The sequence below is a fragment of the Emys orbicularis genome, chromosome 1, assembly GCF_028017835.1.
Source record: "Emys orbicularis isolate rEmyOrb1 chromosome 1, rEmyOrb1.hap1, whole genome shotgun sequence".
Taxonomy (NCBI): Eukaryota; Metazoa; Chordata; order Testudines; family Emydidae; genus Emys; species Emys orbicularis.
The window spans coordinates 354,637,785-354,663,238 of record NC_088683.1 but is presented as its reverse complement, the minus strand read 5'-3'; the positions used below and the strand labels follow the sequence as shown (position 1 = coordinate 354,663,238).

The 25,454-nt window shown below is 55.0% G+C and overlaps 2 protein-coding genes across 3 annotated transcripts in view; both read left to right on the top strand.

Moving 5' to 3' along the window:
* CAPN5 (calpain 5) overlaps positions 1 to 25,454 on the top strand; it is a 108,973-nt gene that overhangs the window by 66,167 nt on the left and 17,352 nt on the right. For both annotated transcript variants that reach the window (XM_065408165.1, XM_065408173.1), the window contains exons 4-5: positions 19,454 to 19,662; positions 24,369 to 24,561. In XM_065408165.1, the coding sequence (XP_065264237.1) occupies positions 19,454 to 19,662; positions 24,369 to 24,561 (402 nt within the window). The remainder of the gene's footprint in view (positions 1 to 19,453; positions 19,663 to 24,368; positions 24,562 to 25,454) is intronic.
* On the top strand, positions 7,006 to 7,485 carry OMP (olfactory marker protein). Its single transcript, XM_065397546.1, has one exon. The coding sequence runs from the start codon at positions 7,006 to 7,008 to the stop codon at positions 7,483 to 7,485; it is 480 nt and encodes a 159-aa protein (XP_065253618.1).

Below are 25,454 nucleotides of genomic sequence, written 5' to 3'. Positions count from 1 at the left end.
AACTGGCTTGGCAATTTGGGTTTTTCATGGCAGCACAGAGCACTAACTACAGAGGTACCAAGCCAGATAGCACGTGACTTTTAAATGAGAAGTTCAGATGGGTCCAAACTGAAACACTGGATCTAAACCCTGCCCCCCAAACCTTGGGGCAGTTTCCTGTCCACACCCAGGTCTGACCACTATAACTCCGGCTGCCTCCTGAATGGGCTGACCCAAACCCAGAATCGTAACACCATCCAAACTTTGAGACAGGTCAGATCAGACCCCAAACCTGTTGCAACTTGGGTCCTTCTCTACAAGTAAAGATCATTCTCATTTAGTACTTCCGAAGGGATCAGGATCTTCATAGCACTGCAAACACTTTAAGGGCTGTGATCTGCCCCCGTTACTTATGCTGAAACTCCAGGCTCCTGTTGAAATCAGCGCGGCTACAAGGTGCTGTTCAGCATGGGTAAGGGGAATGATTGTGTCTTCGGCTCTTTACACAGCGATAACAATGTGAACAAACCACATAAGTGCAGTTGGAGCTCCAGTAATTGTGTTTACTTAATATACACAACCATGCTAGGGCTAGCTACATACATGCGGATTGACTTGACTGCTTCTAAAATATAAAACGCAGTGAGCCCCACTAGAGGGTTCACAGGCCATTTAAAGGAATACTGTTCCTGTATCCTTCAGTAGCAGAATCTGTTTCTAACTGATTAATAAATACGCGAGTGCAAATATCAGAAAGGAAAGCACAGCCCGGGCTTCTTCAAGCTCTTCCCTTCTTTGGATTAGAAAGAGACCAGCCTCTGATTCAGACTCTTGGATAAGAGGAAATATGTTAACCTAGCCGATAAAGCTCACTGAAAGAATGGGGTAGGGATCTTGGGCCAGGTTCTGCTTTTACAATCCATTGATTGAGACCAGAACTGGGCCCAGCAGTAGCTTAGTTGAGGGTAAACGTGGGTAAACCCACTTCTCATTTGGGGATTATGGAGTTTAGTTTAGGTTAGTTTATCCACTTCTTTTTTTACCTGTACACCACTGTGCTCCAGGGTGTCCAGGGCTATACATGAGATAGGACCAAATGCTTCTATGTTTTACCTGGCTTTGACAAGAGCATTATTAGATGGTGTTTTTCCACCCGGGCAAAGCTGGGGACAAATTCCTCTGAATTCCTCCGAGAGACACTGTACGTGTCCCAGGAGACTGGCTTTTCATGTTTTTCCCTTCTTCACAGCCCTTACCCCAGCCACCTGAGAGGCCTGTTATGGATGTAATTGGGAAGCAGCTTCCGACTCAGGCTGATCTGCCTTGGTGGTTCACGTGCGTCATGTGCAAAGTGCCAGAAATCCCCCCAGGTTTCCTCCTAGCAGCGGATATGGCACCGCAGTGGCTAGGGCAGGCAGCAGCCTTTGGTCTTCCCTGGGCTGTGTACTGGGCACGTCGCCTGCTGCCTCAGCTCATCGGAGCGCGGCCATGATGAACGTTCGGTACCTCAGTGACCACCCACAGCTCCTGTGGTAGCGGGTGGGATGGCAATGGGGCAGTTTGCTCGGACCAGGACTTTGGATCATACAGTTTGGCGGTCCTGTCTGTAACTCACTCTCCCAGTCTCTTTCTGTCTAGAGCAAGGAATGCTGCATTCCTCTCAATCACAATGGCTCCTATCCTGCAGCCCATACACCAGCAAAACTCACGCTAAAGCCTGTGGGGCCAGATCACTAGCAGGGGCACATAGGGGGCCTGCCCCACTCTCCTTAGACCTCGGAAGCCCCCCTCCTTGGGGTCAGGAGTCTGCAGCCGGCGTGGGGCAGGCATGGGGCAGCACGAGGAGAGTCAGTGCGGGCGGGGGTCTGCAGCCGGCATGGGGCAGGCATGGGGCAGCACGAGGAGAGTCAGTGCGGGCGGGGGTCTGCAGCCGGCGTGGGGCAGGCGTGGGGCAGCACGAGGAGAGTCAGTGCGGGTGGGGGTCTGCAGACGGCGTGGGGCAGGCGTGGGGCAGCACGAGGAGAGTCAGTGCGGGCGGGGGTCTGCAGCCGGCGTGGGGCAGGCGTGGAGCAGCACGAGGAGAGTCAGTGCGGGTGGGGGTCTGCAGCTGGCGTGGGGCAGGCGTGGGGCAGCATGAGGAGAGTCAGTGTGGGTGGGGGTCTGCAGCCGGCGTGGGGCAGGCGGTGGGCAGCACGAGGAGAGTCAGTGCGGGCGGGGGTCTGCAGGCAGCGGGCAGCATGAGGAGAATCACTGGGGTTGGAGGGGTGGTGGTGTAGGATGCACGTCTTCTCCGGAAGCCCTGCGGTGTTGCCTGACTCTGTGCATGCGGGAATGACGCTCACACTTCGGGAAGGCCGTCTGAATTTGTCAGGGTTGTATTAGCACAATTAGCTAATCACAAACACTGTGACCTAGCAGAGCAGCCCGAGGGTAATCCAGCGCTCAGATACTCCCATCACCCTTTGCGGGGAGCCCCATAGTAGGTGCATAACGCACGAGTGGTCCTTGGCCTGGCGGGTTCCCGGAAATCTCCCTGGGGTTCATTGGCCAAGTACCCACTTTTATAATGGGTTACGCTAACGCCCTCTATACCTCATGCATATGCAATAGGGATTTCAGCCTCTTTTCCTTATCTACCCTTCCTCACCCTACTAACGTTGGGGGGCTCTTCTCCCATAGGTTACTAGGCTCTTCTCCCATAGGTTACTAGGCCATTTACTTCAAGCTGATGGTCTTACTGTAAAATATCCAAAGCTGCTACAAACTGTTGTCTTGTGGTTACCTGTCAGCTGTTCAGCAGCACTAGATGAGCATTCTGACTGGTGGCATCTGGGATACAGGGTCACTGCTGTCTTGTGGCACCTTATGATAGAAGGTCACTTCCTGGTTAATTGCTTATGTTAAGTCTTTAGGCCTTAGGGCTCAGTTATCTTTGTCCTACAGGCTTAAGGCCTGTAGGTTTTTGAGTTACTGCCTTACTCCATAACTATACATCACCTAGCACAGGGGTTCGCAATCTTTTTCTTTCTGAGGCCCCTCCAACATGCTATAAAAACTCCCCGGCCAACCTGTGCCACAATAAAGGGTTTTCTGCATATAAAAGCCAGGGCCAGCGTTAGGGGGTAGCAAGCAGGGCAATTGCCTGGAGCCCCACACCACAGGGGCCCCCGCGAAGCTACATTGCTCAGGCTTCAGCTTCAGCCCCAGGTGGTTGGACTCAGGGCCCTGGGCTTCAGCCCCATGCAGTGGGTTTTTGTCTTTCTGCCCTGGGCCCCAGCGAGTCTAATGCTGGTCTGCTTGGCGGCCCGCCTGAAACCTGCTCATGGCCCCCCAGGGGGCCCCAGATCCCAGGTTGAGAACCACTGACCTAGCATATGTCTATATATCTATATGGGCTACATCAGAAAAATCAGCCTGTGGCTGCATTCGCTCTTCTGTTGATTCTCTCTGTGCCTTCCAAGGGAGTGTGTTCAGGGGCAGATGCCGCTGGGGAAAACCTTGGTAGAGGAGCCAGGGATCCCAGAGCTGGAACCGGGCTCCTCCGGGGTCTGGGCTCAGAACCACTGGCTGTTCCATGAGGAGGAATTGGGGGCAAATCCTGTGCCCCAGTGGAATGATCCAAGTTAAAATTCCACGAGGGGATGCTATGGAGTCTCTGCCCTCCAAGTCCTCTCCCCAGCCACCATATCCGCAGGAGTGGTAATCCAGACTCATGAAGGTTGCATCCATGTAGGTAGCTGAGAGCAGAACTTGACTCAGTGGAAGTTCGGACTGTGTAATGACCACAGGATTCGGCTTTGCCAACATTTCAAAGTCCTGCAGGGGAACCCCTCTCCCACCTTGTGTACTGGCATGGCTGCTCCGGTCCTCCTGCCCTTGCCACGCGTGTTGGACTGACGGGTTAGTAGGTAAAAGATCCATTACCGTTCAGAACATGCCCCGCTAGGTCCCTGTGACTAGCACCGGGAGCTCAGCTACTGAACGTTCTCCAGGGTCGCTGAATACATTTTTAACTTTAAAGCCCTTGGGCAGGAGGGAAAGTTGTTCCTAAAGGTGCTTATGAGCTAGTAAACAAGCCTAGGACAACGGGAAGGCGTGGGGCTATTATTAGACCTCACTTGTTCCTTGCTGTGGTGCCATCACCATGTCCCTTTGTGCAGCCCTTAGCAACCTCGGTGCTGATCTCGCCAAGCTCGGGTCAATCCCTGGTATTCACCGTGAAACGACCCTGACTGAGTTCCTCGTCTCTGTCGCTTTTTGCACTGAGAGGAGCTCTCAATACCTGTTCAGGAGCTCGTTGCTTCAGGACATGACCCGAGCATGTGTGTCTTCTGGAGGGCGACACAGTGGTGACCCCATGAAATCATGCCCTCGAGGGATGACGTTGTGTGGCTGTGTGTCATTGCTGGGCTGTTGCGAGTTGATGCGACAATGCAGCCTGGTGCTGTGTTGCCCTAGGATAATGACTATACCTCATGTTTATGCAGCACCTTTTATTTCATGCTCCCAAAGTAGTTTCCAAATGTGAAGTCCCACAACACTCCTATAAGCAGAGGTCACAGTGAGTCAGCGGCAGAGCTGGGATTAGAAGAACCCAGGAGTCCTGACCCCCAGTCCAGTGCTGCAACCATTAGAGCAGGGGTGGGCAAACTTTTTGGCCCGAGGGCCACATTGGGGTTGCGCAACTGTATGGAGGGCCAGGTAGGGAAGGCTGTGCCTCTCCAAACAGCCTGGCTCCTGCCCCCTACCCCCCCCCACCCCCTCCCACTTCCCGCCCCCTGACTGCCCCCCTCAGAACCCTCCACCCATCCAACCCCCCCTGCTCCTTGTCCCCTGACTGCCCCCTCCCGGGACCCCCGCCCTCTATCCAACCCCCCTTCTCCCTGTCCCCTGACTGCCCCGACCCCTATCCACACCCCCACCCCCTGACAGCCCCCCTGGGACTCCCACCCCCTATCCAACCGCCCTCTGCTCCTCGTCCCCTGACCAGCCCCTCCCGGGACCCCCCGTCCCTAACTGCCCCCGGGATCCCACCCCCTTGCCCAACCTCCCCCGCTCCCCGCCCCCTTACCAGCAGCAGGAGCTCGCAGCTGCGACACCCGGCCAGAGCCAGCTGCTCTTCCCACGCTGCCCAGCGGAAGCGGCGGTCCAGAGCGCAGCCCGCGTGGCTGCGGGGGAGGAGGGAACAGCGGGGAAGGGGCCAGGGACTAGGCTCCCCGGCCAGGAGCTCAGGGGCCGGGCAGGACGGTCCCGTGGGCCGGATGTGGCCTGCTGGCCGTAGTTTGCCCACGTCTGCACTAGAGACACACACTCTGATCATTTAAATGCAGGACCCCGTGATTGTCCTCCAAGGTGGCAGGACAGACCCATGGAACTCGGGCCTATCCCATGATACTCCGAGAACTGTGAATGTAAATACACCTCTACCCCGATATAATGCGGTCCGATATAACGCGAATTCGGCTATAATGGGGTAAAGCAGTGCTCCAGGGGACGGGGCTGCTTTACCTTGTTATATCTGAATTCGTGTTACCGCAAGTGGTTCCTCTGCGCCCGCCCGGTACTTGCTGCGGCCCTCGCTGGGGCTCTCCCGCTCCAGCTCACCTCCACTCCGCCTCCTCCCACAAGCGCGCCACAGCTCCGCTTCTCCTCCCTCCCAGGCTTGCTGCGCCAATCAGCTCGTGGAAGGAGGCGAAGCGGAGGTGAGCTGGGGCAGGGGGGCCGCAGCAAGTAAGGGGGGGAGGGGGCGAAGAGGAACTGCTCCCCGCCCCAGCTCACCTCCGCTCTGCCGCCGCCTCCTCCCACGAGCACACCGCTCAGCTCCGCTTCTCCTCCCTCCCAGGCTGGCCGCACCAAACAGCTGATTGGCGCGGCCAGCCTGGGAGGGAGGGGGGAGAAGCAGAGCTGCGGCGCGCTCATGGGAGGAGGCGGAACGGAGGTGAGCTGGGGCGAGGGGGCCCCGGGGAGGGCCGCAGCAAGTAACGGGGGGCGCAGAAGAACCGTTCACCGCTCCAGCTCATCTCCGCCTCCTCCCCGAACGCTCCGCCGCTGCTCCACATCTCTCCCCCCCCCCCCCCCGGCTTGCTGGGCCAACAGCTGATTGGTGCGGCAAGCCTGGAAGGGAGGGAGGGAGATGCAGAGCGGCGGCGGTGCGCTCAGGGAGGAGGCGGAGGTGAGCTGGGGCGGGGAGCAGTTCCTCTCCCTACCCCGATATAACATGGTCTCACCTATAACACGGTGAGATTTTTTTGGCTCCTGAGGACCGCGTTAAATCGGGGTAGAGATGTACTTCCAGCCCAGTTGTAGCTCTTCGCCATTGCTCTACATTGTGGGATGGTTTTGAGTTGTCCCACCCTAGCAGGGGCCCTGGGAGGTTTTACCTCTCACAGGGAGCCACTGCCTTCAGGACCTTCACAGCAGCTGTAAGGGGGAGTGTGCCCACCCCACCGCTAGACCCCTTCAGTAGCATCATGCCTCTGGGCAGAGCCACTTCCTCTGCCCCCTTAGGTGGGGCTAGCAGGAAGTAGCCTCTGTGCTCAGGACGCGATCCTTGCAGAGAGGTTCCCTGTGGCCACCTGCCTCTGCAGCGGCTGGGCACAGCCTGGCCCCTAAGATGGTCGCCCTGAGAGAGCAGGTGGCCCTTGGAGCTGCTTCACCTGTGTGTCCTGCTGCCCAGCGCTGTAACATGGTGGCCCCGCTGCAAGAGGCCTCATTTAAATACAAACAACTGTGCTCTGGCTTGCATGGGAGCGGTTGTCAAGGAGGTTGTCAGGGAGGCTGACATCAGAGATCCCGTCCCTATAGATTATTGTACAGTGGCAGGATCTGTTCCTCATCTGCAAATGAGACAAGAGGGCACCCAGAGGAAACCCTGAGGGCACTTTGCGTCATTGACCCAGGTTGCCTAGCACCGCTGGGACTGGGGAGGGAGGGCCGATTGGCTTCGGGTTTGCATTTTCCCAGGGTGGCCTGTTTGAGAGCCAAACAGTGCTGAGAACTGAGCCGGGGAGGAGAGAGGCAGAGGCGATGGCTGGCGACGCGTCGGAGCTTGAGCTCCCCTTCGTCCAGGACGTCCAGCTCACCAAGTGCATGCGGCTGCGGGCGCAGAGCCTCCAGCAGAGGAACGAGCGGCCGCAGGATGGCGAGAAGCTGCTGCGGCCCAACGAGTACATCTACCGGGTGGATTTCGTCCGGCAGCACAACCTGCACTTCCTGCGCTGGAAGATCCAGATGGAGAAAGCAGGGAAGTTGATGGTGACGGGCACCTCCCAGCACTGGACGCCCGACCTCACCAACCTCATGAACAGGCAGCTGCTGGAGCCGGTGGGCATCTTTTGGAAGAAGCCAGGGACCAAGGAAGTGGAGTGTAACGAGGCAGATGCCCAGGAGTTTGGGGAGAGGCTGATGGAGCTGGCCAAGATCCGCAAGGTGATGTACTTCCTCCTCTCCTTCACCGATGGCCTCGACCCAGCCCACCTCAAGTGCTCCGTAGTGTTCAAAGCCTGATCTGTACCATCCTGGGCAGATCCCTCACCTCTTGCCCCCAACCGTGTCTCTCTTCATGTTTCTTTCTCTTTGCTTCGATTCAGTGATTGATCATTTCTTTTAAAGGGACAGCACGACAAAAAATTTGCCCTGTTGATTTGCAGCTGGCAGTCATGGTTTGAGAATAGCCAAGTGACTATAACGCTGCCCCGGCTGCCCTCCACTGTCCCGGGAGACTTTCCCCAACAGGTTGTGTCTTGTGGCTGAATGGATGGAGAGGACGGTTGCTTTAGTAGCCTAGAACGCAGTATTGCTCGCTAGTTAATTCAGCTGTGCAAGGCGAGCTGTTTGACTGGCAGCCTGCTGAGATGGGGCCGAGCTGGCTTGGAAGCTGTGGGGCTGCCTTGATCAAACCCGACCAACTGCCTTACATAGACGTTAAGGGTCCAGTGGAAATATTAAGGATCTCTACCGCACATCGTCGTGTGGCGTAAGGGAGATGACGCAGACCGGCGTTTTGAGCTCCAATCTCAAGGCCATGATTTTCAAACGTGTCTGGTGACTTTGGGTACCCAGCTTTCCAGAGATAACGTGTTTTCAGAGGGGCTGAGCCTCTGCAGCTCGCGTTGACCTCAGCTGGAGCTGTGGAGCCCAGCACCTCTGAAAATTATGCCCCAGGGAATCTCGAGGTGCCCCTCACCTAATGCGTCGGAAATCAATGGCCACTTTTGCAAATTTCAGGCCTGCTGGTCAAACCCCAGTGAGGACTTCAGGCTTTTGGACCGATGTTAATGTCAGCAGCTCATCTGTTCCCTGCTGCACAGTGAGTAACTCTCACGGTGCATTTGCCTTGCTGTGGTACAAATTGAACTCGGGGACAATGTGCTGCCTGGGGATGTTAGGGATTGAAAACAGTTGGAAGGTCAATCTGCTGCAGTGTGCCAAGCTAGGAAAGTTATAGGGGCAGAGCAAAGGTTTCTGAGCAGAGTTTAACCCTTTGTAGCTCTGAGCCAGATGCGAGTCTTCTGCAGCGCTCTTCCTTTGTAGAGTACAGTACAGGTATGTGTTCTCTCCAAGCTCACATAGAAATATATTGGTTATTAATGATTTACCTAGGGCTGTAAGCTTGCCCAGTGCTTTACAAGCGATAGAATAAGAAACTTCCCTCGCACCAAAGAGCTTACAACCTAAGGGACTGTTACTGCTAACACTTCCTGCCCTGCATAGAGCTTTGTAGGGGGTGTCGCCACATGCACCGTGGTCTGGTGTATAGGCTACAGGGGTGGAAGCTGGAGACCTGGGTTCTCTTCACAGTACTACCATTTTGCGGCTTGATGTGTGAATTTGGACAAGTCACTGAACTGCTCCGTGCCTCAGTTTCCCCTCTGTGAAAGAGGTGATGATATGGACCCTATTTTGTAAAGCAGTTTAAGAGCCACAGATGAAAAGTGCTATGGAAATGCTAAGTACATGCTACTCTTTGTCTCATGGTCCTGAACAGGATTACACCTGAGCGTGTTTGTAGGACAAAGCACTGGTTGTTCCGGAGGTATATATTATGTCATTGCATGAAAAACAAACCCACCTCAGCTCAGTTCTCAAGCTTTGATCTCACCCACAGTTCATCCTTATTTTTATAGCTGATCTATAAAAGCTTCCCTGTGCAGGGGATGGGGAAAGCTCATTTCTTTGCCAAAGAGAGACTCTGAACTGCAAGGCAACCGTGGAAGCGGCTGGAGTGGCAGCCACTGCGTACGCAGCAATGGTGTGGGGCAGGAAGGCAGGCAAATGTGCCGGAGAGTCACACAAGCTGGTGAGACAACATCAGACACGTGCGGAAGAGAGCTCCCTTAACTGCGGTACCAGAGTAACACGGGTCTCTCCAGGAGAAAATAACAACATGGCAGGTGCATTCTTCTGTGCTGTCACTTTTATTTGTTCGCTCTCTCTGTCTTTGTTTAGAGCCATTCCCTGAAGAAATGAGACACCCGGTGATCAGGAGTCGAAGTTTTTGCTATTCCCTTTTGTCACAAAATGTAGCAACTTTGGGCCAGATTTTGCTCTGGGATTTTAACAGCAACTTTCCACTGAAACCACCCACACACATCCCAGAGTAGAGTTTGGCTCCTGGCCTGAAATGCCACATGGGCCAATCAGACTGTCCCAGCTCTAGCCATTACCGAAATCGCTGTTACGAGTCGTCAGGACACTTTAATGGTAATTCATTGCTTGTGTCTCACCGCCTGTGTCGAGTTCATGCTGCGCTTATCCTGCTGGGTATGTATTTATGTACAATGGAAAATAAAAGCCCTTGAGGAATGAGATTGGATGTGTCACCCTCTGACCTAAAATGCCCTGGTCTTTCACACAATAAAGGAGAACCCATCAATCTTCACCCCATGATTTTTAGGTGTCTTCTCCCATACACACACACTGCAAAGCTTAAGATCTGTAAAACGTAATAATTTTGTTCCTGAAGTGAGCTGCATAGCTAGATATTTAGCTGCTCATGTAGCTATCGAGTGAGAGAGAGAATGTTCGGATTCCTCGGTGTATCTCAGATCCACATCACATGTAAGTCGGTTTCGGGGATGGGACGTTAGCCAATCTCCATGCCCCTGGAGCAGTACCAGTGTCCACTAGCCGAGGGTCTGGCCTCATTACTGAAACTGACCTTCTGCACAGGGGTGAGCAGAAAGTCCCGAGGGCCCCTTTATCCTCAGAAAATGGCTTAAGTGATGCACCAGCCTTTCTGCACAGAGATGGGCTTCACCTGGTTTGTATGTAGTCTTATGACAGGCACAGCTTGGGTCTCCCTCCTTCGGAGTTGGGGAACCCCCCTGGAGAGAGCCCCGCTCTCCGCCTCCTGTTAGGAAATGACATTCCTGAGTTCTCCCCACCCAGGACCATTCTTCCCAGTCACAGATGCCTCAATTCTTAATTGGCATTTACTGTTTTAAAAACAACCAACCAAACAATTCCCCAAGCTCTCCTGAAAATCAGACCCCGAGCTGTGTGGTTATTGGGCCTCTGCTTTCCTTCGTTGGAGCCCTTTGTCAGTCATTCCCCCCCACAATGCGTGTTGCGTTCTTGGAGTCTGGGGGCTCCTTGAATCGAGGCACAGAGATGAGCTCTCACAGCACCCACTCATTCCCACAGTCCTGTCCCAACCTGCCCTGGGCTCAGTGGAAAACCCGGGGTGGATTCTCTGGGGCAGTCTCTTCTCTAGTTGTTCCAAAGTCATGGTTAGGAGAAGAGGTTACAAGGGCATGAAGGGGACCTGGTGGTTCAGTAGTGTGTACCAACCATGTCGTGTCCTCCCATGGGACTCTTGGGGGCTATGAGTCACAATGCACAAACGCCCGGCCGCCCTGCCCACACTACATCCACCACCGTGCTTTTGTGACCATGGTGTGACTCTCTGACTTGACCCTCTTGCAGCAAATATGGCTTGGGCTGGGCCTTCTCCGCTGTCACTGAACTGTGTGCACATACTCGCCACCCTGTGTTTGTAGCAGTGCCTCCTGGGAATTCCAGGGGGCTGTCCCATGGAGTGACTTGCATTCTGGGCTGGTATATGACACAGCGAGCCAGAAGGGCTGGCTAAACCGGTCTACAGTGCACAAAGTAAATGGTGAGCGGGGTGGCGACCGAAGGCAGCCATGTGTCCACGCCTCTGTCAGGACGAACCAGGGCTAGTTACTAAGGAAGTAAGAACCCAGCGGTCTGCAGATCATGGAGGTGTTTGTAGCGACTTCATGGTTCGGCTTCTCCTGGGATTTGCTCTGAAATCCCTCTGTGCTGTGCTTTAATGACTGAAGTTAGGCTCAAGGTTTGGCACCACAAGCTGTGCTGTTTTGTGAGTGAAGTAGCTACTGGTGTTTGCAAGAGGCAATGTTTTAAAATGCTCCTTTATTTCATATTATTATTTGGAGGTTTTGCCTTGTTTTCCTCATTTCTGTGGCTTCCTCTGGCTGAACGAATCCCGTCCCCACGAACGCCATGTATCAAATGCCAACGCTTATTCTGATAACATCTCACATAGAAACTGTGGAGGCAAAACTGGGCAGCTGGATGCATGGAGGTGGGTTGTGGGGAGAGATGGGACTCTGGGGAGAGGGGGATGAGCAGGGATGGGGGCACAGCGGGGGTGGGGTACCAGGCAAGTTGAGGCAGTGACAGGGTTAGCAGGGGATGGTGGGGAAACAGGCTTGTGTGTGGGTGAGGCTGGAGATGCAGGGGTGGGAGGTGGGGTGTGTGTGTCTGTGGCTGGGCAAGGAGCCTGGGGCAGAGAGAAGGTCAGTGTCCCTGCACCAAACGCCTTGGAGCAGCGCCATAGGAACCAACCAGGCATTTACACATCAAGAGCCACCTACACCACTACTTCCTTGAGGCATTGGGGAGGTAAGAAAGCAGCACAATGGGGATCCCTTCAAGTGCAAATGCCTTGGCACAGAAGTACTGGGCTTCCCTCGCTGCCTGCATAACACTGATTTACCCCAACAATCCCCCATCTTTGATCATCACACCGTTCTCCCCTCTGCCTTTCTGTGATGGGGCGGGACTCACCACTGCGGTGCCCCCTGCTGGCTGTCCCGGGGATCAGCTCTGCTAGCCAGCGTGCCCTCTTCTAGTGGCGTCTCGCCACAGTCACGTCTGCTCCAGGGACCCATGTCACTCCTAGGGCCGCAGCATCCTCGTCATGACACAGCCCTCCGTCTGCGCCACACTCTGTGCCGGGGGAATGTCACAGTCCCTTAGTCCAGCCACTTCCTCCATGGCGAGTGGAGGCGGCGGGAGCCGGGCCCGCCCCCTACTCTGGGTCCCAGCCCAGGGACCCTGTAGATGGCTGCTGCTTGCAGCGCCCCCTCCGACTCCTGCGCAGCCTCCCAAGGGCTCTGTTAACCCTTTAGAGCCCAGTGTGGGGCAGGTGCCCCATCACACCCCCATCCTCACCCAGCTGCCCCCAGCTTTCCCAACAGCTCCACTTCGCCCAATCTCCATCCCCCCAGCACAACAAGTAGCTGTACTGGGTCAGAGTTCAGCCTGCTCGCTTTTCTCAGCCTTGTTCCTATTATTATCATAGCGGCTAGGAGCCCCAATCATGGACCAGAACTCCATTGTGCCAGGTGCTGTACAAACAGAACACAGAGACAGGTCCTGCCCCAAAGAGCTGACAGTCTAAGAATAAGGCAAGAGTCAACGGATGGGGGGAACAAGGAAACAATGAGACAGTACTGGTGGTCAAGGCACTATTTCACTACTCCTGTATGTAAGTAATGAGCTACACTGGGCTTTTGAAAGGAGTTTAAGGAAGTTAGGCTCCCAATCCTAGCCAAACCTCCTTCTGTTCGATTCAAGAGCCTGTCTCCAGTCAGAAATCTCAGCCCCTTGTAGACCATGACGAAGTCCTCTCCACAGTCACCTTTAGATTCGCTGCCCTACATGAGGAATGGTCACATTTTCTAATCTATAGTCACTGTTGTTAATCTTTTAGAAATCATGAAAACATTTTTGTTCGGCTTTTTATTCCCCTCCAAACTTCTTTTTCTTTAGCAGAGCTGTTATAGTATAGGAACCCACTTCAGAGATCAAGACTCCATTCTGCTAGGTGTGTACAGACAGGTAACACAGAAAACAGTCTCTGAAGACAGCTTACGCCAGGGGTGGGCAAACTTTTTGGCCCGAGGGCCACATCGGGGTTGCAAAACTGTATGGAGGGCCAGGTAGGGAAGGCTGTGCCTCCCCAAACAGCCTGGACCCCGCCCCCTATCTGCCCTCTCCCACTTCCTGCCCCCTGACTGCCCCCCTCAGAACCCCCGACCCATCCAATCCCCCCTGCTCCTTGTCCCCAGGGATCCCACACCCCCGCCGCCTGACAGGCCCCCCGGGACTCCCACGCTTATCCAACCCCCCCATTCCCTGTCCCCTGACTGCCCCCCAGGACCTCCTGCCCCTTATCCACCCCTCCGGCCCCAGCCCCCTTACCATGCCGCTCTGGCCGGAGCATGCAGCCCCGCTGCCTGCGCGGCGGTGTGGCTGGGGGGGAGGGGGGACAGCAAGGGAGGGGCCGGGGGCTAGCCTCCCCAACCGGGAGCTCAGGGGCCGGGCAGGACGGTCCTGCGGGCCGGATCAGGTTTAAAGGGGAGAGACAGGAAAGAGGCAAGCAAGGATTGGGTGAAGAGGAGGATGAAGAAACGCTAGAACTGGAATTAGCCAAAAAGCAGAAGTCTCAGCTAGCTGCTTTCCTGCCCAGTACCAGCTGGGAATGATCTGTGGTATTAGGACAGAGAGGTTTTAAGGCCCCAGTTCCGGAAGACACTTTAGTACTTGCTCAACTTTATGCACATGTTTGAATGCTGTCCTGAATAGGGACGCTGTCCTGAATCAAGGCCTGAAAGCAGTGGCTCCATTTACAGTTCCTGTGGCTATTCCCCCATCTTAATCTGTCTGATGCTTAAATTACATGTCCCTCCTGCACCCCTGGCAGCTAATGGCACAAATATTGCTCTGTTTCTGACACTACTTAGCTGTAGCTTCATTAGCTGCGTGTCAGTTTCCCCTCTCGCCCTCTGTTCCTGTTTGATTGGTTGCTAATGGGCTTTCAAGGTGATATTGAATGACTTTGCCCTTTTCCTTGACCACAACTAGTGATTTCTGGCGTTGTTTCTGCCTTCATTTGGAGTTTGCCAGAGGAGCGCCTGGGGATTCTCTACAGCAAAGTGAAATTGAAGTCAGCTCCTTGAAGCCTTGTGATTACAGGCTAGAGCTGCTCAGAGTGAATCTACTATAGCTCAGTGTATCCTGCCATGAGTGATCCTTAACGTTGGCTTGGGCCTCTGTTCCTCCTGAGGAATTGGGGCTTTGGGGGCACCCACTTATCGTCTGGAAGAGAGGAAGGCAGTGTGGCCTAATGAGTAGAGCACTGGGCTGGTACTTGGGCGAGCTGGGTGCTAGTACATCTCTGCCACTGGCCTGCTGGGTGGTCTTGGATAGGACATGTCACTGCCCCGTGCCTCAGTTTCCCCATCGTCATATGGGGACAATGATTCTGACCTCCTTTGTAAAGTGCTTTGAAATCTATGGATCAGAAGCCCTATATATGGGATCGGTATTTTCATTATTATAATGGCACACTGCAGCACCCCTTCTATGGAAGGTGTAAAACCCACAAACTACTTCTAGGTCCATTGCCGGTGCTGCTCTGAGAGGAGGGATGAGCTGGTGCTCTAAGGCATTGGGCGGAGACTTAGGAGATCTAAGTTCTTTTCCCTGCTCTGCCACGGGCTTCCTGTGTGACCTTGGGCAAGTCACATCACCTCTTGGTGCCTCAGTTTCCCCTCCCATCCTTCATCTTATGAGCTCTTTAGGGCAGGGACCATCTCCCACTATGTGTATGTACAGCACCTAGCACAAGGGGGATCTTGATTGGAGCCTCTAGGGGAGACTACAACCCTCGAGCTCCTGCCCAGTTAAGCACTGTTCTCTGGGGTTCAGAGCTTGTATCTCAGGTCAAGCCCAGCCCAAGTCAGTCGTGGGCAACAGCCCTCATCACTTAACAGCGGTTCTGGGCCCTGGGTGAAAAGAGTTGGTGGTGTCAGCCTAGGATCCACCTCACTAACCCCTCGGGAATCCATGCAGTGAGACCAAGGGCCGAACAGGCTGGAGAGACTTAGCGTGGGGCAGTGCGGAGGCACGTTGGTGAGGCTACACAGAGAGTTTGCAATGCTGCTGCTGGTCTCTGCGGCTCCGATGCTGCTCCCGTTGACATCTGTGGTGCTGGACATTTTCACCAGCCTTTCCGAATAAAGGGCTGTAAGTGGAGATGTTGGGCTCTGAGATTTCTCGAGAGCTCTCGGGCTTCGGGCAGGCCTCCTGCTGGGCATGGCTGCGTTAAACCCTGGCTGGGAAGCCACCTGTAAGAAATGTTTTAATGACTCACAGACCTGCATGAATAGTGAGTTGATTAACACAATGGCCCAATAGGACGATTAATTAGTGTGATCTGCAGTCAGGAGCGACTGGATGGGGAGGTGGGTTTGAGTGCTGTATAATCCGTTGCTGGCAGCTTCCCAGGGGGAGCGCAGATGTCTTCGTTGACACTACCTGCTCCTGGAAATCTCAAAACCCTCCAGAGAGTGACTCAGTCTCAGGGCTCTCTCTGTTCAGTCTCTATTGATCAGAACCACTTCAGGGAGCGAGCTGCGCTGGCGGGGCACAGTACTGCAGCGAGCTGCGCTGGTGGGGCACAGTACTGCGGCGAGCTGCGCGGGCGGGGTGTGGTACTGCGGCGAGCTGCGCGGGGAGGGTGTGGTACTGTGGTGAGTTACACTCGTGGGGTGTGGTACTGCAGCGAGCTGCGCTGGCGGGGTGTGGTACTGCGGCGAGCTGCGCGGGCGGGGTATGGTACTGCGGCGAGCTGCGCGGGCGGGGTGTGGTACTGCGGCGTGCGGTACTGCGGTGAGCTGTGTTGGTGGGGTGCGGTACTGCGGTGAGTTACACTCGTGGGGTGTGGTACTGCAGCGAGCTGCACTGGCAGGGTGCGGTACTGCGGCGTGCGGTACTGCGGTGAGCTGTGTTGGTGGGGTGCGGTACTGCGGTGAGTTACATTCGTGGGGTGTGGTACTGCGGCGAGCTGCACTGGCAGGGTGCGGTACTGCGGCGAGCTGTGTTGGTGGGGTGCGGTACTGCGGTGAGTTACACTCGTGGGGTGTGGTACTGCGGCGAGCTGCACTGGCAGGGTGCGGTACTGCGGCGTGCGGTACTGCGGTGAGCTGTGTTGGTGGGGTGCGGTACTGCGGTGAGTTACACTCGTGGGGTGTGGTACTGCGGCGAGCTGCACTGGCAGGGTGCGGTACTGCGGCGAGCTGTGTTGGTGGGGTGCGGTACTGCGGTGAGTTACACTCGTGGGGTGCGGTACTGTGGTGAGCTGTGCTGGTGGGGTGTGGTACTGCAGCGAGCTGTGCTGGCAGGGTGTGGTACTGCGGCGTGCGGTACTGCGGCGAGCTGTGTTGGTGGGGTGCGGTACTGCGGTGAGTTACACTCGTGTGGTGTGGTACTGCGGCGAGCTGCGCTGGTGGGGTGTGGTACTGCAGCGAGCTGTGCTGGCAGGGTGTGGTACTGCGGCGTGCGGTACTGCGGCGAGCTGTGTTGGTGGGGTGCGGTACTGCGGTGAGTTACACTCGTGTGGTGTGGTACTGCGGCGAGCTGCGCTGGCGGGGTGCGGTACTGCGGCAAGCTGCGCTCATGGGGTGTTGTACTGAAGGCATCATTAATATCTTGATGTATCTTTAACTATCAGGAGCGGTAAAGGCCAAGATCTGGATGGCGCCCACTGTCGCATGGAAAATAAAATGAATTCTGTGGAGAGGGTCGTTGCTAAGGGCCGCAGCTTCAGGCTGGCACCTGGAGCGAATAGCTAGGCTGAGTCGATGCACGGGGCGAGGGAGGAACCTTCCCACACAAGTACCCAGTGTGTGCTGTGGCTGCGGAGCTGCTCTGTGGAGGCTTTGGTGTTCCTTAGGGCTTGGCTACACTTGCGAGTTACAGCGCCTCAAAAGCAGCCCCGGGCGCCCTAGCTCACTCCTCGTGCACACTGGCAAGGCCCGTAGAGCGCTCTGACTCCACGGCTAGAGCGCTGCTGGTACTCCACCTCGGCGAGTGGAATAACGTTTGCTGCGCCCCCGCTGGAGCGTCCCAGCGTCAGTGTGAACGAGGTGTTGCGTTACTGCGCTCTGATCAGCCTCCGGAAACGTCCCATAATCCCCTTAAGTCAAGTGGCCACTCTTGTCATTGTTTTGGATATGCCCTTTGAAAGCTCCGTTGACAGCCGTCTGCTTATCTGCTCCGAGACACAGCAACCATTGCTGTGGAATGCTGTGTGAGAGAGAGAAGTGTGGGGAGGAAGGTCTGCTGCTGTCTGAACTTACAAGACAGCATGCTCACATGCTCTCAGCCCCCCCAAAACCCACTCTCTCTCCCCCCACATACACACAACATGCTCCCTGTCACACTCCACTCCCCCCCTCCTCCATTTGAAAAGCACATTGCAGCCACTTGCATGCTGGGATAGCTACCACAATACACTGCTCTCTGTGGCCGTTGCATGAGCTGCTAATGTGGCCACGCCAGTGCGCTGTCAGCTGTCAGTGTGGACAGACTACAGCGCTTTCCCTACTGCTCTCTACGAAGGCTGGTTTAACTCAAAGCACTCTACATCTGCAAATGTAGCCATGCTCATAGGTTCCTCCCTTCCCTGCCACAAAGGAGATCCCAGCCTTCCAATGGCACAACCAGAGGAACATCCTTATTTAGGGCTTGTCTCCATGGGACATTATGCTGGTTGTGAGATCCCTTTGTAACTCGTCTGTGAGGTAAGGGGTGAATGTGAATGGGGACATTCAGACATGGGGATCTTTCTCCAGTTTAGCTGATGTGACTTTGGAAGAGAGTTAAGTAAATAAATCCACAAAACAAGGCTCTTGCTGGCTTTAGCTTCCAAGAGATGGTTTGCCACCGAGCTGGAGTTTTGCGGGGGGTATTTCCCAGCCCGCCTGCCGGGCTGTTTGGGTTTCAGATGAATCTCCCTGAAACGGCACATGGGGGTTCAGTTCACAGTAGGTCACCCTCTCTTTCCTCCAGGCCAACTCAGAGGCGAGTTGGGTGCCTGCCTGGCCAGGCCCATCCACTCTCTTCAGCAGTTCCTAGGCTACATGCATCAGCGTCACTTAACAATCTTGTGAAGATCAGAGGAAATTGTACTTCAAACTGGGGGATTCTGAGGTCTCCTCTAGTGCCGTCCCTTATTAAGAAGTTGCCTGTAGCAACGTTGTTTCCTCGCAGAGTATTTTCTGCCTGTTCATTCCTGTTCGGGATTCCCCCGGAGGTTCTCCTCTTCCTCCCCATCCCCCAGGAGGCTTCCTCCCACTTCGCTTCTCCTGCCTGTGTCACTGGGAAGGGAATTTGCCCTTCACAGGCTAAGTGAAGCAGCACTGAGGTAGTCTAGACCTGATTCTGCTCCCTCCCTGTCAATCGGGAGCAATGGCAGCAAAACCAGCGGAATTACACTGGATGCTGGGGCCTTCAGTGTTTGTCCCTTCAGTGACCTCAGATCACGTATGCTCAGGGTACAAGTCAACGCTGCCCGCACCACAAGACCTAGCTGGCGTCTGAACTCCAGACGGGCCGTCACCAGCTCAAATGTCATCACCAGTTGGAAGGATTTTGCATTTGGAATTGAGCTGACAGTTTTGCTGATGATAAACAGGCAACATCTGTCTCTGCTGTAGCCGTGCTGGGGCTTCAGCTAATGGAAGTCTGAGCTGGTGGAGTTCACCCAGTCAAGTCAGCCTGTTGTCCAAACGTACCCTATACTTGGGCTCGGCTTAATTGACAGTACAAATAACAAGGCCTCGGCCTAAGCTTTCTCCTCTACCTTGACTGTCCCCTACAGAATTTCTTTTGGCCCAGTCCCTACAGTCCCCACTTCTCTAATACCTGGTGAGTGAATAAGCTGACCCTGGGGTCCTAGCACCTGCTATCAGGGGGGATCATGAGATGAATTCTGCTGCTCTGTTGCAGTCAGTAATGTACGCACCTCGGACTCTAGACATAGAGGGTCCGATTCTCCTCTCACCTCCCCCACTGTAAATCAGCACTAAAGTCAACAGGTCACATCAGAGTCATGCCCAGCGGGACCTAAGAAGGTGCCATTTTCTTACAGCCACCTGTGTCACTGTAACTGCATTTCAATCTGTTTAGTTTTAAACTGCTGCAGGCCCTGCACACCAGTCAGGCGTGTTTGCCGGGTGCTTTGCCCTTCCTCTGAAGCCGCTTTCATTGGCCAATAGCGGAGATGGGATATTGGGCTAGGAGAACCATTGTTTCTAACAGGCTCCACAACACTCTAATATTCCTTGCATTAGTGCTGGAGGGAAGAGTTTCTTTTCCAGGACAAGTGAATAATCCATTTTCCCCCCAACTAACACAGGTCATCCCAGACTGGAAGGAACAGGAGTGGAACGCCGAAAAACCAGAGAACTACGCCGGGATTTTCCACTTCCAGTTCTGGCGATTCGGCGACTGGGTGGACGTGGTGATAGACGACCGCCTGCCGACGCTTCACAACCAGCTCATCTACTGCCACTCCAATGCCAAGAACGAGTTCTGGTGCGCGCTGGTGGAGAAGGCCTATGCCAAGTAGGTATACGAGCAGGAGCCACTGAGGCTGAACTGCAGCCCTGTCTGGTGCTCTGTGTATTTAGCTCTATGGGAAGCAGTGTGGCCTAGTGGACCGAGCACTGGCCTGGGACTTAGAAGCCCTAGGTTTGAGTCCTGGCAGAGCCTGCTGGTTGACTTCAGGCAAGTCCTTCTCTGTGCCCGTTTGTCCCATCAGTATAATGGGAATGATAATACTGACGTGCTTTGAGATCTGCAGATGACAAATGCCGTATAAATAGGGTTGCCAACTTTCTAATTTCTGAAAACCAAACTGCCCTGCCCCGCCTCTTCCCCCGAGGTCTGCCCCCTGCCCTGCCTCTTCCCCTGAGGTCCGCCCCTGCCCCGCCTCTTCCCCCAAGGTCCGACCCCTGTCCCGCCTCTTCCCCTGAGGCCCCATCCGCTGCCCCACCTCTTCCCCCAAGACCCTGCCCCCGCTGTCTCCTCCTTCCCCCCTGCATCACTCGCTGCTCTCTCCCCTCCTGCTCTCTTGTCGCTAGATCCTCTCCACCTCCCTCCCTCCTGCTTCCTCCCCCAGCTGGGCTCCCTCTGCTCCCGGGCTGGGACAGGAGCTGCAGCCAGATGGGGAGCCTGCAGCCTGCCTGCCCACGAGATGCAGGTAGGAGGCAGCCCTGGCTGAGCAGGGGCTGGCATGGGTTGATGACCCAATGCCTCCCCTGCAGCCCGCAGTAACCACACTTTTGGTGTCCAGTCAGTACATCTGACCGGACACTGCCAGGTCCCCTTTTGACCGGCCTTTCCAGTCAAAAACCGGACACCTGACAACCCTATGTATAAAAGCTAGGTATGATTATTACTGATCATGGGTCCTTACTTTGTAAAGTTCTGTATCTATCCCTGGCAAAGGGAGGCACTGGCAAACCTTCTCCTTACAGGTGGAGGATGAGTGTCATCTTCCCTGGAGTGGGTGAGCTTGCTAAAAGTTTGGAACTATTTTAATGGACATTTAGTGGAACTTAGTGGAGTCCCTCTGAATTTCAGAAAGGGGTGGGGAGCATTTTGCAGTCAAGCCCCCACATCCATACCCACCCTTCCCAGTTTGGTTCCAGGGTAGATCTAAAAAGTGGGCAGGGGGCTGTTTCCCATGATAGCCTTGAATGCAGCCAAAATCTCAGTGACACCGTCAGGATGGCAGCATCCTCGTCAGCTCCACTGCGACAAATCCAAACCTGAGAACTAGCCCTAACGTGGCCTCGCACTGAATCCTAGCGCATGCTAATTCTGATCGGGACCCACTGCAGGCACCCCTCCTGCAGTGGATATGGGGACACCCAGTGCTCAGAGGGAGTCTGGATGGCCTCGCCTCGACGTGCTGAAAGCAGCTGGTGCCGTATGTGTGCTACTGCTCCCCGTCCTGCTCTCCCCACCTCCCTGAAATCACCTGGAACCTCCTGCAACTGTTGATCGTGCCTGCTGGCCCCAAGTGGCCCAAGGCCTAGAGATGCTTTTTACTATTCAATCCCTTTCCCCACTGCTGCTGGATCCATCCCCCTCTCCCAGCATGGACTCCCATCCTCCCCACCCCCTTGCTCCTCATCTCACTCTCCTGATGCCCTCTCCACCTGGCCATCCATCCTCTCCCTGCCAGTTCTTGACCCCGCTGGGTCCCGTAGGGAGCTTACAGGGTGAATCGGGGAGGGTTTGCAGCATCTGAGAAGGCAGGACTCCTTCTAAGCAAGAGCATCAGCTCAACTCTCCACCCAGAAGCCCTTTCTCTGGCCGCCCTGCTCCTGACCCTGACCCCACCTCTAAAGCCTTAAAACAGCCCCACTCCAGGCATCACCCAACTAGAAATGTTTCCAGAGGGTAAAACTCAGTTTGTTCTCCCTGCCATAGCAGTGGGGTCTCTGTGTAAATGCAATTGGCAGCTGGTTGATTCCTGCCTGTTGGGGCATGTTTCTCTCTCACACACACACGCACGCACGCATGGCAGTGGAGAGGTACAGGTGAGGTCTCCATGCACGGTTGCGCACCAGAGCAGAGCCTTTACACCCCCTGGTGTTTGCCATCATACGCACTTAGCCCAAAGTTTTTGCCCCTAATTTTTGCCTTCCGTGTAATGGTTTCTCCCTTGAACAGAGAGTGAGTTCGTCATAGCAGAGGCCTCTGTTCTGTCCACATCTGCACTCTGTGTCGATATCACTCCTTTGGCTTCGGCCGTTACTCCTGCTGCACACCAGTGTAAGTGAGATCAAACTCAGGCCCAGAGGCTCCAGTTTCCTGGGCTTCTGTCAGCGAACAGTCCCTTTAGCTGGGAGGCCTGGCACTAGCCCAGGGAGCTGGAGACGTCAGGCTTAGACACAGGATGAAAACTGCTGTCTCCCTACCACACCCATTCCCATTTCCCAGACACAGATGGTTCCCAGCATCTTCATTCCGGCTAAGAAGGAAACAGCAGACCACTCAACCAATAGCCTCCTGGCTCTCCCATTAGGGGACTTGTTAGTAGTGCACAAGCCGGGAAGTCTGTTCTTCTTACTGCCACCTTCAGTTGACGTCGTCTCCGCCATCTGCTCAAAACTTTCCCAGCTAGAGGGTCCAAGTCATTTGGGGGCTGGAGTGCCTGGAGTGCCCCAGCACTGTGAATTCTGACGCTGTCACCTGTCCATTGGCCCTGCCACTGAATTTTTCCCACCTTGGTATCAGTGGCGTAGCTAGGACAGGAAAACTGGGTGTGCGGCAATAACACGGGGCCACCTCCCCCCATGGTGCCAGAGGCGGATTACGATTTTGTGGGGCCCTGGGCCAGGACAAGTGGGGGCCCTTCCCTACCCTTCCACCTGCAGTCTCCCCCGTGCTCCTGCCAGGGAGCAGGGTGAGGGTGTGGGGGCTTGCCCCGCTCCCCAGCAGGAGCACCCCAACCCTGTTCCCCTGGCGCGGGTGTGCCCATTTTGCCAGGGCCCCACAATTGGCCAGGGCCCCTGGGAACGGCCCATTGGCCCAGTGGCTAATCCACCACTGGCTCAGACCCGCCTCCATGAGGCACACCCCTAGCTGGCGCTGGAGATCGGGGCAGCAGCATGTGGCACTGGCAGGAGAGGGACATGGCTGGACACTGAGCCAGGGTCCGGGAGTCCCAGCCTGTGGATTTGGGGGGCTCCGGCCCTGATTTGGGTGGGCCTGTATGCTAAGTGTGTGGGCCGCAGCCCACCCATGGCTATGCCCCTGCTTGGTATGAAAATGAAATGCTCCTCCTGGTGCCTGTTGAAATGCTACCGATAAACCTCCTCTGGTGGTGTGCGCCATCACAAACTCGGATCTGAGGCCTGGTTCATCCCAAGACTTCGTCATTATGTCCAGATTGTTCGTAACACACCCTGCGCGATTTTAAGGTTTTGTGTCCAAATGGGGCAACATTTGTGGTTTCCCAAGTTTTCTGCATGGAAGCAGTTCTGTGTGATATTTCATGGAGGTTTTGGCTAGAGAAGTTCAGATGGGACATATATCCATCGGGATCAAAACCAGGCAGCATTTGGGGGAGCCCCTAGGAAGTGAAATTATATCTTTCAGCCCGCTCCAGCTGTTACCAGCTTTTGATCAAGATTCCCTGTGGGGGGAGAAAACGCTCCTGTAGAACTGAACGTGTGGAACAGCTCTGTGCTGTGTTTGACAACAGCAAACGTAATCGTTGTGCTTTGCACCTTCCGTCCCGAGCTCTCAAAGCGATGGACAAGTGAAATCTCACCAAACCCCCCTGCAATGTAGGTTTTAGTGTCTTCATTTCACAGGCACTGAAACAGGTGCGCAGAGATCAAGGACAATATTTTCAAACTTGCATGCCTGATGTTAAGCACCTATGATCATCCTGAGTTTCAGAGGCGTAGAGCAGCCACGACTCCCGTTGAGTTCAACGTTGGCCTACGTGACTTGCTGGGTGGTTCAAGGAAGTTTGAGGCGGAGGTGGGGATAGAGCCCAGATCTAGGGACCCCACTCCTGTGCCTTAAGCCCCACAACCATTTGCTGCTATTAATTACAGGGGAATGGTTGCCAGGAGGAGAATCTTGGCCCATGGCTTCAGTTCAGATAAAGACCAAACACTGCTGCTTATCCAAACTCATGCAGGGCTGGCCACACAGAGAGATTTCTGATGCTCCTCACTTCTGCTTGAGCCAGAAATCGAGTGGGAAGAATCATTCAGCATTTCCTGTCCCAGCTCATGAGAAATCCAAGGGGAGGGAAGTCGATCAAACCTCTTTGAACCTCAGGAAAGTTTTGGCCGGAGATTTTCATGAAGAATTGGTGGTGGTTGGTGGCTCTTCTTTGACTTATTATTTTAGTAGGGTAGCATCCTTGGGATCGGGGCCCCATTGGAGAAGACTGTCCTTGCAAAGGGGAGTGGGTAGGGAAACAACCTGCAAGCAAACAAATCTGATGAAGGATGGGCCCAGCTTTGTTAGCTACGTGTGTGTGGTTTGGGGTTTGGTTTGTCTTTTTAACTGGGGGCAGAGGTGAGGAGGGAAGAGGGACAGTCACCGTGAAAAGCCGCTTGTCCACCCCTGTTTAATACACAAACCAGTCGAGGCTCACCCAGTCCTGGAAATGCTGACAGAGCCCAATCTGGGGGGTATTACTGGGCATGCAGACTACAATGCTCCAACCCTCTCCTACAGCCCCGTGACTGCTTCTACCATCCACACGTGCTGTCTTCGTTCCTCCCCTCTTGCAGGCTCTCCGGGTGCTACGAGGCCCTAGACGGAGGCAACACAGCGGATGCACTAGTAGATTTTACCGGCGGTGTCTCTGAGCCAATCGACCTGATCGAAGGGAACTATATTAACGATGAAGCCAAACGAAATCTCCTCTTTGAGCGAGTGCTGAAGGTCCACAACCGGGGAGGGCTCATCAGCTGCTCCATCAAAGTAAGACACGGGCAGCGTTGTGGTTTGTCTGGTAGCCGCACTGAGAGGTCCCAGTGAGGGATTAGCTGGGCTCTGTGCATACACACAGTGAAAGGATGGTCCTGACAATCCAGGTAGATAGTGTGAGCCTGCTTTAGATCTCTCTGCCGCCGGAGTGACACCTGATCTTCCCTGGGGAGATCAGAATCGGGCCTCTTGGTGATGCAGACACTTAAGGGAGAATTTTATTTTCGGAGTCCCTATTGCAGTGCGTCTGGGCTGGTTTACAAAAGGCTGGGCTGATTTGCAGTGCATCTGGGCCGGTTGGCTTTCAACCTGCTATGGACGTGGTCACTGCGATGCTAGTGCTTCCCGGGTTCGCCCGTAACAACGGAACCCCTCTCCCGACGTCCCGCGCACGCACGTCATCACGCGTCGTAGAGCCTGGAGAAGGGACAGTCTCTGTACGAGATCTAGCCACCCCCCTGCTTTTTTGCAAACGAATGCTTGTTCCCCACAGTGTATTCTCCAGCCTGGTGCTATTTTAACTGTCTCGGGTGCTGAGGCATCCAGCACTTCCCTCAGGAGTTTGTGTCACGGCCGGACTGTGTCAGCGTTCCCTGATAGCCAGCACGCATCTCCCTTCGCTCACTTTCCCCCCGCAGGACATCCGGCTTTCCCACTCCCCCTTCTGGAGCTGCAGACCTGTGACGATCGTAACGGGGCAGCTCTTCTATCTGGGATCCACATGCAGCGGAAGCCCTCTGCTTGGTGCAGAAGGGGATACCCAGCTGCCTCTGTGGCACCGTCCCTCTCCACTTTCCTGGGGTTCCATGGAGGGGCTCGCCCTGGGTTTGGGGATCTGCACAGGGAGGGAGCAGGGACAGGGACAGGACTAAGGAAGTAAAATCTCC

Bases quoted from the DNA above. Each gene is read 5' to 3' on its own strand.
- OMP (XM_065397546.1), top strand. From the start codon at position 7,006: ATGGCTGGCGACGCGTCGGAGCTTGAGCTCCCCTTCGTCCAGGACGTC.